Source organism: Talpa occidentalis, unplaced genomic scaffold, assembly GCF_014898055.3.
Source record: "Talpa occidentalis isolate TD23 unplaced genomic scaffold, MPIMG_talOcc4v2.1 talOcc4.4, whole genome shotgun sequence".
In the NCBI taxonomy this organism is placed as follows: Eukaryota; Metazoa; Chordata; class Mammalia; order Eulipotyphla; family Talpidae; genus Talpa; species Talpa occidentalis.
In genome coordinates this window covers 65,429,028-65,441,399 of record NW_023604295.1, presented here as the reverse complement: position 1 = coordinate 65,441,399, position 12,372 = coordinate 65,429,028, and the positions used below count along the sequence as shown (strand labels likewise).

Here is a 12,372-nt window from a genome sequence, read left to right as displayed (position 1 = left end):
ACTTGAATGGAAACCACCACTGTTTTGCTGTCTCGTGTGTTTTCTTCTGTGTTTCCTTTAGAAACAATTACTCTGAATGGCACACTTTCTCTGTATATATGATGGTTCCTCTACATGCACAGCAGGCCTCCCAATGGTTTCTGGAATTCTTCAGTAGTTCCCTTACAGATGCTCCCAAACAAAAATCCCTCCTTGTGTTGTGTTGCAAAAACGATCATAAATAACTATCTCCCCTCCCCCACACCCCACCCTTACTCTGTCTAGGCCCTATTAGTGCTCTCACCACCACCCAACCCCAGTTCTCAGCTTGACTGTATGATTTACTTTGGCCAATGGGTCATGAGCAAAATGACACATACAAGGACATGAAAAGCACTTGATTTTTAAAAAATTTTTTTATTAAAGTTTTATTTATTTATACAAGAACCGGGGTACAGACCAGATGCGCGGGAGGGTGAAAGGAGTCACCAGAGACAGAGCGGGGAAGAGAACAGGCAGACTGAGGAAATACACTGCTGAGGGGAGCAGCGGGCACGACAGGAGAGGTCTGCCACGCCATGTGGGACGCTCGCTGGCCAGCAGGGAAGGAACTGGTGCTGCAGAGGCTGCGGACAGCTTCATAACGTGGCTTTTAACCGCCTGCGCCACCAGGGGAGGCCAGAAAAGCACTTTAAGGTTTGCTTCACTAGTCTTGAAACTTGGAAAACCCCACATGAGGAATTCAGGGCTTGATTGCTGGATGATGGAAGATACTTGGCCATAACAGTGAGACCATCCTAGACCATGCAGCTGCTCAAGACCACACGTGAGCGAGCGCAAAGGAGGTCAATTGTATCTGCCCCAAGTCAGTAGAACCGCCTGAGCGAGGCATAGATACCAGAGCAGCAATACACGTGCATTGTTTTATGGCTCTATGTTGCATGATAATTTGTTCTGCGGCAAAAACTTACAATACTATTCCCTTTATCCTCCTACTCCGTCCCTTTCTGGTGATATTTCCTCCAGAGTTTATGGAGATATCACTGGCTCAAAGTCACTCTGCTGGGTCCAACATTTCTTCCCAATCTTTGCCATCATCTCTCAGATTATGTTCTCTTGCTGCAATGCCAGAGAATTTGACCCCAGTATCCCAAATCTAACACAGAATTTGCATGCAAATAACTCACTGGTTTGATATGAATGCATATTTCTTCTGTTACAAGCAAAGAATATGTTAGTGTAATAGGCTTCTTTATGGACATTTGAAAGTAAATATATCACAGTAAGAAAACAAGGCTTTACACAGAGGAATAAGCTGCTAGTGACAGAATTTGAGGAATCAGTTATTTATGGGAAAAGCATGTTTCCTAATACAAATTAAATACAAATTAAAATTAAGTAAATGCATTTATTGGGTGATACTATGTCCACAGCCAGAATCAGGACTGGGATGGAGCCAGCAAAGGTTCTTAGTACACAAAGTTTAAGGGGGTGTCTACTTTCAGAACCATGCAAGTGCAGAGAGTAAATGCCCCCTTACATTGCAAGTCCCACAGCATCTTGGCCCTGGTCCATACACAGCATTATGCAATGCTTAGCACATCCTGATATTTGCTAAGACTGTGTGGCAAGACACTATTGATTTTAACCCTAAGAGCCACTTCTCTCCTTTTTGCCATTCTGATGCAGCCCAAGTTTTTTGCCTCCAACAGAACTCTGTTCACAAATGGGCTCCTGCTCTGGCTTGCAGGGAGAGGAAGATTGGGAGGGTCGCTCATGACCTTTTTGGGTCAGGATAAGTCTAAGGCAAGCGTGATGTCCCAGATCTCTTGTCAGTGATAGGTTCTCATGGAAATGTGATCCAAGCCTGGTGAGTAGAAATTGGAGGAATTCTGAGCAGGTGCTCCTAGGAAAGGTGTCTTCTCTTATCCAAAGGAAGAAATCCGTGTTCTTTGCTAAATATGGTCTTGGCGAACGATGCCTGCTAAACCTTGTGCACCCACGAGGGCAGATTGCTAATTTGCTGGAGGTGGCAGATTAGAGAATGTCCAACATTTGGGTCCTAGTGACAAGCTGGTTCATTAAACTAACCACAAGTAAGTGCTTAGTTGTGGTTACACTGAACTTCTGGACTTCTGAAATATGAGATAAAGTTTTAAGATACTTTTAGGCAAATTTCTGTTAATTGAAGTTGAAAGTGTATTTGATGCAGCCAAAGACCGAATTTGCAGAGTTTTGCCTATGGGGAAGACTGCCACTTCCTTAATGCTTTAATTAAACAGCATACAAAATATCTTCTCTCATTTCAAGCATGGTTAAAGAAACAACAAACAACTTACAAGACCTGAGATCTTATGAATTTTGGTAATTTAATTTGTGTGGTGAGCTGCATAGCCACAGGCTTGATATTAATGAATGCAGAAAGGAACCTGCAGCCTTTTGTTATAGAGAAAGCATCTCAGGGCACCAGGGTGAGAAGCACAGGTGATAATAAGCAGAGTACCTGTGTTTTGTTATATGGGAACAAGGGCGCAACCTAGAGAATTAGTGAAACATAAACAGGATCCCCATATTGCCTGAGATACACAGCAATAAAGATTTAGAAAAGCTTACTTAATAGCTACCTGATGACTACTTAGTTATAGAAATAAATTTTAAGGGCCTGCCTGGTGGCACAAGGGGTTAAAACACAACCTATGAAGCTATTTGCAGACAATGAAGCATGAGTTCGATCCCCAGCCAGGGAGCTACCCACATGGCACAGCAGACCTCTCCTGACTTGCCCGCTGCTCCCCTCAGCAGTGTATTTCAGTCAGTCTGCCTGTTTTTCTCCCCACTCTGACTCTGGTGAATCCTCTCACCCCCCCCACCCCATACACACACCTCTGGCCTGTACCCCAGCTCTTGTATGCATAAATAAATAAATCTTTAAAAAAAAATTTCACTCCACTCCCACCCCAAGCTGCTCAGGGTGAACTGTCTACTTTATTCTCCTACCTGATTAGTTCCTTGTCACCTACGGAATCAAGCCCGTGCTCTTTAGCTACACAGCATGTTACATGAACCCTTCCAGTTACTGACCTTCAGGACTTCCTAATCCTTCTTTTTTCCTACTCTCTGGTTTGAACTTGATTACTGAACTTAATTATTAGCAATACCTAAAGCATGAAGTTCTCGGAACAGAACATTTTAGCTGATGTTGTGGGTCTTTGTTCAGGCCTAGGTGCCTTTCTCATCTTTGCCACCTTGCTGACTCTTTAGTCATCTCTATAGCACATGAGTCATCTTTCAGGAATCCTGAACTGAGGATGAGGCTAAGTACTGCCCACTCCCCCACCTCCTTCACTTCTGTACTCTAAATAAAGCCCTCATTATAGCTCTAATTTAACATATTGAAGTGATCTCTTTTACATTCTGCCTCTCTCAGGATATTACACAATTCTAGATGGTAGGGCCTGGAATTTGCCAGTTTTATATCTTCAAGTGCCTAGAACAACTGGGACAGAATAAATAGAATAAGTGTTTATGAAACCAAATGAAAATTCTCTCATGCTGATCAAATTTCCCTCTTTGCACTTCTCACACACAATACACATAGTCTGTAACACATCTTGAGTTGGAGGGGGAGCTGGGGCTAGTGGCCCAGGAAGGATTTGTTACACTATCCAACTAACAATCCTCAACTTATTGTTTTAAAGCAGCAGACAGAAGTGTACTTTTTTGCAAACACCTTTTAAATCATGCAAACAAGATTTGGGGACTAATGTCTACACAATTACAAGAGGACAGGGTGCAGATATTTGCTAAATTATCATCTGAACTCAACCATGGGCCTCCAGGGAACATCATTTTGAGGTTGCTTTTTATCTCATTTCTTTTTCCTTGTTTGCCTCAAAAAACTAGTTTGAGCCTTACTACATTGCAGGCTAGGTGTGGAGCCCATGGGCTAGGCTTAAGGTCTTTTAGAATCTGAGAAAATACTTTTTCTGAACTTTTGGTGAACTAATTTACATCATTTAGCCCCGTTGATAAGGCACAAGAGCCCTCAGGACTGAGTTTTAAGAGCTCACAGTTTGGATGACTTACAGTCATCATGTTTTCCTTGAGATCAAAGATAGTTGAAAACTCGACATTTTTATCCTGCAAAAATAGACTTTTTACAAACTATGGTACTGGAGGAAGTGAAATTTTATGCAGTTTATGTTGCGGGCATAGATATAAAGTGCTTTTCCCCTGTTTTATTTAGAAGGATTCTTTTTGCTGATCTACACATACCCTTTTGCTTGGTTAATAATGGGTGTGAAATTTTAACAAATAATGACCATACACCCGGAGTAGGGAGTGTCCTGAGTATGTGTGGACCCAATAAATGTTGGTTGTTGACAGTGCACTGTGTTTATCTCTCATCAGAATGAGTGGAAAAGCAGTGGTAATGGGAAACCTCACGTTTAGGGCTGGCTCCAAAGCTAGTCAGCAATGTGCCCTTAGAAAAGCCAGCTGTGGGCCTCCCCGGTGGCGCAGCGGTTGAGCGCTGGGTTGCGGGGCTGCCCGTGGCCTCTGTGGCGCCGGTTCGATCCCCAGCTGCTCCCCGGCCGCCGGAGGAGGGTCCCGCGTGGCGCGCGGACCTCTCCTGCAGCGCGCTGCTCCCCTCGGCGGTGTGCTTCGGTCCTTCTGCCTGCTCTGCTCCCCGCTCTGGCTCTGGTGAGTTCTCTCACCCTCCCGTGCTTCTGACTGTACCCAGTGCTTGTATAAATGAATAAATAAATCTTTAAAAAAAAAAAAAAAAAAAAAAAAGAAAAGCCAGCTGTATTCGCTGGGCCACAGTTTTCTCATCTATAAATCACAAGGATTGGACTTTATGGCATCAAAACTGCTTCTCTACTTACAAAATTTTGCTTTTGGTACAAAGATGTTAAATATTCTAACGCTTTGGTGATGAAATTTTCGTTTTTATTCATTTACACAAGAACCGGGGTACAGGCCAGATGCGCGGGAGGGTGAGAGGATTCACCAGAGACAGAGCAGGGAACAAAAACAGGCAGACAGACTGAAATACACTGCTGAGGGGAGCAGCGGACTAGACAGGAGAGGTCTGCCGCGCCATGTGGGACCTTCGCCGGCTGGCCAGGATGGAACCGGCGCTGCAGAGGCTGCGGACAGCTTCACAGCACGGCGCTCAACCACCTGCAACACCAGGGGAGGCTCTTGGTGATGAAATTTTGATCCATTGTATCTTCCTTTTCCACTTCTCCTTGTTTTTAATTTTTCTCACTATTTTTACTGACTTGTTCTAGAAAACATAAATAATGCACGGGATTACATTGTTCTCATGAAAAGATTGAAATAATGTTATTTAGTAATAAATAATAATAGATATTATTTAAATATCCATTTTAAATACTATGGTGCCAATACGCATCACTTAATTATTATACCTACACTGGGAATCAGAAATTACTAACCCCACTTATGATCAGGAACCTACGGCAAAGAGAGATGAAATAACTTTCCCATCATACCTAGTTAAGTTATAGAATCAGTATGTAGAACTCTGCATATAAATTTCTAGTGGCCCATACTGTTTCACTTAAACATTTAAAGAAAATAACTATTTCCTATACAAACTTAAAATGAAATATACAAGGAACTGGGGAATAAAAGGACTGGCCTAAGCAAGTCAGCTGACTGATTAAGGACAGTGCTAAAATAAGCTGTAATTAAAACATGTCAGGGTATTTTCTGTTTTGTAATGGTTGGATTAAAAAAATTGACCAGTGTCATAGCTGACTGAAAGTACATTCACCATCTGTTGTTAAAATCTCCATTCCCTGGCTGTACTTTTTGAATCAAGTGGTGTCTGCAGGTTTCATTCCCAGTGATGTATGCAGTGCTTTCTATGAGCCACTGATCCACCATCAATCCAGCTTCTCTACTAGCTGCTACCCAGCATCAGTGAAAGATTTCCAGCAAAACTCTGCAAACTTGGCCTTCTACCAATTCACGCTGCCTGACTTTAATTGCTTCTTAATCCTTTCATTAATCTCTTGTTGATTGTCTAACACAGTCTGCACAGGAGTTATTCCAAGCCTTCACTTGCTTCTAATTCAGGGTCCCGTCCTTCCCTCTCATTTTGAATTGGACAACCTCTTGAATTGTCAAAAAGTTGGGAACTATCCTACATGATCGTTATAATCTATACTTCACTTTTTATGTGCTTTTGTACTTTTTTATGGTCTGAGAGTAAAAGAGCATCTTTCCTTAGAGCAATGCTTCCACTTTAACCCCAGGGGTCAGACCTGACCTCCTGTCCCTCCAACATCATTAGTTTCTTTTTTACTCTGCTCCATCCTTACATCTACCATGTTGAAATATATATTCTTTAACTCTTCATTCTGCATCACCCAATGTCCATTAAACATCTGTTCTTTCTTCAATTACCTAAAGTTGTACTGTTTACTTCTGCTCAACATCTCCAAATTTGCACCATCCAGCCCCTCTCCAATTCCTTACATTCTTCTTGTTGATGTTCCATATTTTAGAGAAGAAACTCTTTCAAAAGGTTCCAGTGACTATTTTCCATTTTCTTATGAAATATAGTGACCTTTCATAGTTTTTCTTCTTTTTGACATCTCTTAAGCTTGGCTTGGTTTTCCGTTCCCTTTTTCATAATTTCTTTTCCCCATTTCCAAGACCTCATGACTCCACAGGATCCTTCATGGCTCCTCTTTCCAACCTATGTTTTTCTGTTGTAGGTTTCAATTCATAATGAATCACTCAAATCACTACCACCTGTATAATTGCATTCGTCTCCTAGGCTGCATAACAAACTACCTCAAATCAAGCAGTTTAAACAACACAAATTTATTATCTTACATTTTCTCTAGGTCGGATTCCAGGTATAGCTTAACTGGGTCCTCTGTTTGGGGGGGGGTCTCATGAAGTTACCGTTAAGATACCAATTGAAAGTGAAGTCCTATCTAAAGAGAAAAGATCCACTTCTAAGCTCTCCCAGCTTGTAGTCAATTGTTTTTGGTAACTTTAGAACTAACGGCAGTTTGCTTCTTCATTGCCAGTGTCAGAGTGAAGTTGCTAAGAGATCCGTTTCCTATTTATCACTCTATCTACCCACCCATGCATCCAACTATTATCCCCTCTCTATCAAAAAAGTAATATCTGATCACCCCTGCCATATTCACTTAACTAGATGTAAGTCATAAGTCCTGCTACACTCAAGGAGTATGGAGAATAAGGGACATAACACCAGAGGGCTAGCTTCGCATTTTGTCAACATGCTGTTTTTTCTACAGGATTGAGGCGTGGGAAAGACATGCCTTCTATCCATGCCTTCGGAATAATTTTGGAGCTAAAATGGAAAAACATAGAAAATATACAGAAGGGGGTTTGTTTACTACTGGCATCCTAAGGAGGAAATAAAATTGAAATTAGAAGAACAGGTGAAAAGGATGAATAAGAAGTGAGATTAGATTAAAGAGGTGCTGCCATAAAATCTCCCCCAATGGCGCAATAAGTGCTTAAACTCCCTGTGTTTATGGACCAGTCTGTATTGTTTATTTGCTTTTAACATCACCCATTCATTGCTGATCAAAACTTTTATAAAATTTTTAGAAAGATACTAGGAATTAATTTTATTTATTTATTTTTTTTTTAAAGACGTATTTATTTATACCAGCCCTGGGTACAGTCAGAAGTGCGGGAGGGTGAGAGAATTCACCAGAGCCAGAGAGGAGAGCAGAGCAGGCAGAGTGACGAAGTACACTGCTGAGGGGAGCAGCGGGCGGCAGGAAAGGTCTGTGCGCCATGTGGGACACTCTCCGGGCGGCCAGCGATCGAACCTGCGCTGCAGAGGCTGCGGGCAGCTTCGCAATCCAGCGCTCAACCGCAGCGCCACTGGGGAGACCCTAGGAATAAATTTTAAAGGAGAGAAAAAAAAACATAAAATGTTCCCAAGTTTTTTATAATATATGAAATAGACATATACTTAATCTGTTTAATTGCTATCAATGTTTTCCAATACTCTTATTATCTACACTTACTTCTCTGAGGATAGGTGACAGTTTGAGGACCAGCATTGTCTGCTGTCCCTGCTTTGAACAGAACTGATCTACATTTCTCCCACAGCATACATTCTCCTGGTATATATTAATTCCCTTTTCTAGATTCAAGTCCACATGTCCTTATTGAACTTTTTTTGTTCATTCATTCGCAAATGAATTATTGAGTACTTTCTATGGTCAGGCACCATACTGGCCCAGACAAAATGCTAGATAAATTGATAGCTTTTCTTTGTATGTCTTTTCCTCAGAATTTAACTTATCTCAAGCACAGCATATCAATGAGTGCACTTACTGTTTTCCTTCTTGTTTGCTACCCTCCCTGAGTCCTCAAAGTTGCCAAAGTTGGAATTTTGCTTATCTACTCCTTACTCCCTCACATTTTCTTTCCTAAATAGAAAATCTATCTATTTACAAAGGTCTCTAGGTCTAAGACATTCATTTAGGCACCCAGCACTTTCCCTTGGTACCACAGTAGCAGGTTCCTGAATGTTTTCCATGACATTATTATTTTTAAAGTACTTTTTATTGCTACCATAGGCTCTTATCATCGCTACTTGGTTCTGCCTGCAATGTCTTCTTCAAACTGGACAAGGAGCTCAGGATCCAGAAGTCAAAAAGAAAAATGAAGATATGCTAAGGAGGTAGGGGAAAATAACTTTTATCAAGGAAATTCTAATAGCTTAACACACAAGTAAGTAATTGAATTCCATTATTTCATGTTACAGACCCAAACCATAGAGCTACCCCAATATCGAGACAGTCTCTCCTATGAATTGTAAATGCACAAAAACTAGCAGTTACTCCAAAATATCTCATTTTATTTGTTACATATTTCTTGTGAGCTCCTGCATATACTAACCTTATCATAAATTATTTTATGCTAATGTTTAAAATTCTTCCAACAAACCTAAGAGTGTCCTAATTCCATGCCACAGTAAAGTCACTTTACTTTAGGGTAAACAAAAATGAAAACAATAATATTGTTTCCAAATTCTAAAAATTGAAATGAGACAACTGTAAAAATCAATCTGGTAGTGTGAGTTCTTTTCTATTACCACCTCGGACTCATATGGGGCAATTAAGTTTTCAATGAAGAGGCAAGAAAAAGCAAGAGGAAAATTAAATCCGGACACTGGGGACAGCTAGCTATGAATTTGGGAATGTTTTGTTTTGTTTTGTTTTGTTTTTACAAAGAAGAGGGTATAACTGGCAAACATTACAAAGAAAATTTTACTTTTCAAGACATAAGGATCTTCTTAATTTTACACTTGTTTTTGGGTCTTGAAGTACTTTAAATAATGGTGAATTATGATTAGCCATGCAAGTAAATGGAGTTTTTTTCTGACTCACTTCCAATCAGCCTGGTAGGGTATATTGCACCTATTCTATTGCCTTGTATGGATTTCCATGTTCCTGTTTCTAGAATAGCCAACGTTAGTTCGAAAGTAACACTTGAAGCTACCTGGCAGGAACAGACTGCAAGGGTGGACAAGGGTAAGTATGTCCCTCTTGCCTTGATCAACCAGTGTCACTCACAGAACCTGCCTTTACTAAAGCATTTTCTTCATTGTAGAGACATTTGATGACACCACATAGAAGTCACCTATGTCCATTTTCTCTACTTTACATTTAGCAGAGATCAATTTGCACCCATGGCAACAGGAAGATGATGGCAGAAGTCTCCTCTGCTCACTGGCTTCCAGTTTGCTATTGTCCTAGGAGAAGCCTGGGCCGGGGACAGAGGAGAGTTACAACCTGGACACTCCTTTTTCACAGATGGCCAGGCTGTGCTTAAGGGGACAGCAGACATAAACTGGATGCAAGGGCAGGAAGACTGCAGAGCAGAAAGACGATGCACCACAGGGTCCCTACTGTGGATCAACTGGGATCATCTGTGCTTCCGTAGCAGTTCGGTTGTAAGAGGACATCAGTCATGATGAGTTTCTCCATTTCTAAATTCAATGGCTGGAGCAGTTATAGACCCTCTGAATTGAAGAAGTTGCTCATAGGTAGAGTGAAGTAGTTGTGTGGCAAGGATGACCAAAGGCTGAGACAGTTTCAGTATGGCCAAACTGAAAAGTAGCTGAGGCCTAGCTGACACTAGTGGAGCGTGTGGAGAAAAGCCAGTGGAGAGACAATATGAAGATCCCAATTCAGTTGATCCAGAACTATTCTCTCTATCCTCAGAATTTCAGAGGAAGAACAACCATAGACACTGTCTTGCCAACCCACCTTCAGTACTGGAATTCTTTCATCTTCCTCAACCGCCTTGGCAGCTAAGAAGATATAGCTGATTGCAATATAACTTCTTGACATCATTGTTACTCCTCTCTGCTCAACTACAACAGTGCATTTAGGAGAATCTTTTTAAACTAACCCTCATTATGTTACTGTTTTGCCTAAAACCCCTTAAAAGTTCCTCATAACTTTAACAATAAATCTGAAAATGTATCAAGATGTCCTTTATGTCATAATACGATGTCCTATATGGACTTGTATTCCTGATGACTTTTTCTCTTGCCTCATTTCCTTTCTAAAGTGTTGCTCCAGCCAAATAAAATTATTTGCAATTCCTAGGCTTTGCTAAGCCCTCTCTTGTTTTTGTGTTTGCTGTTTTTCCCTCCTGACACATCTTTCCCCTGATCCTTTATCTGAGGACTTTAGTCTTCTGCAATGAATGAGATCACCTTGTTGCAAGAAAACATCTTTGCCACATCCCCATTCCCTGTCCGTATTTCCCTTTCTCACAGCATTGTCAAATTGGATTATAATATGGAAAGGAGCTGCCCTGGTATGTTTCCATTATTAGACTGGGGATATTTGAAGTTAAAATCTCATATCACATTTTCACTGATGTTTTGAAATAGATAGATGAAAGGATTCTAGAGGATCCTTTAGATTCTTGCCCCACACATTCAGGGGGCAAGCTCAGCCCATTTAATGGGCTCAAATCGGTTAGTTCTTCATCTTCTCTTCTCATTGTCAATGCCCCATTGTAGTATATCTGGAGTATCCTCACAGCCGGCTAGTTTCCTCCAGGACTCTATTCACTTTCTTGGAATCTATTTAAATGCCTTCTTTCACACTTTAATTGTACATTCAGGGATGATCAAATAAATACATTTTTTTTTTTCAGCAAAAGATTTTAAGCACTTACTCTGTGCCAGGCACCCTTCTTGATGCTTGGGGGCCACATCAGTGAACAACGACAACAAAACATCCATGCTCTTATCGAGCTTACATTTCTTTTATTATATTTCAGTTCATGAAATTTCATTTATTCTATTTTAACATTGAAATATATAAACAACTCAGATTACAGAGATGTAGCCACATACTTCAAATAGAGAAGGCCATGGTTCCCCCCTGAATTTGCAAATGCTATATCCATTATCCTCTACCGTTATATAGCACACAGCAGTACATTATTGCTGTACAATAAAACATTGCAAGTACAGTGACTCGATGGAATAAATTTGTATTATTACTTATGAGTGTTTCAGTAAACTGGGCAATTCTGCTGACCTGGAACAGGCTTAGCTGATCTCAGCTGGGCTCACTCACACATCTGTAGAAATCTGGCAGATCGGGTAGGGGCTGCCTGGTCTAGGGTAGCCTCACTTATGTCTCCCTACCTGCTGGCGACTGGTTGGGGTATGGAGGTGATGGGGCCTAATATATCTTACCATGGAGCTGTTTAGCTTGGGTTTGTTCCCACACTGGTGGCAGGATTCCCAGAGAGAGAGCAGAAAAGATCAAAGCCTCTTGAGAGCTAAGCTCAAAATTGGCACATGGATCTTTCTGGCACTTTCTGCTGGACAAAGCAAGTTAAAAGGCTAGCCCAGATTCAAGGGGTAGGGAAATGGACTCTACCTTTGGAAAAGTGTAGCTAGTCACATTGCAAATGGCATGGGTAGAGAGGACATTTTGGTAATCACTGTACCACAGTTCTCTTCCTTGCAGATGCAATATGATAGAATCCTTAGGCAGAGGATTTTGCTTGATAGTCATTTTATACAATTATCTTATTTCTGAATATGTTTCATAAGTTACAGTGATACAGAAAACTAAAATGTAAACCCTTGGATTTTTTTGAGCTCCTGAGGACACGGAGCATACCTAATTCATCTCATCTTCCATGGCTCACAGCACAACACATTACACACAATAGACTCTCAAAATATTCGATGAGTCTATTATGTGAACCTGCCATAAAGAACACAGGGAGTGTCATGTTCAGATGCCCTTTCACATCTACTTGACTTAAAAAATTATGAAAGCACTGTAACTCCAAGCACTTTCCCGATATTATTTGCAT

The 12,372-nt window shown here is 41.0% G+C and overlaps 1 protein-coding gene and 1 pseudogene across 4 annotated transcripts in view; one reads left to right on the top strand and one right to left on the bottom strand.

Annotated features, from left to right (window-relative positions):
• The window catches only part of NSUN3 (NOP2/Sun RNA methyltransferase 3), a 79,380-nt gene extending 68,756 nt beyond the window's left edge, over positions 1-10,624 (top strand). Inside the window, exons 6-8 of one of the 4 annotated variants that reach the window (XR_008553899.1) lie at positions 8,592-8,695; positions 9,478-9,548; positions 9,691-10,624. Coding sequence is in view for 2 of the 4 variants with exons in the window: in XM_054700688.1 (XP_054556663.1) it covers positions 8,592-8,691 (100 nt within the window). In the remaining 2 variants the exon portion in view is untranslated. Of the gene's footprint in view, positions 1-8,591; positions 8,696-9,477; positions 9,634-9,687 lie in introns of those variants that run through there. The other 3 variants (XR_008553898.1, XM_054700688.1, XM_054700687.1) reach the window with 3 other exon arrangements.
• LOC119258150 (cyclin-I-like) lies at positions 9,573-10,372 on the bottom strand (annotated as a pseudogene).
• Positions 10,625-12,372: the final 1,748 nt, after the last annotated feature.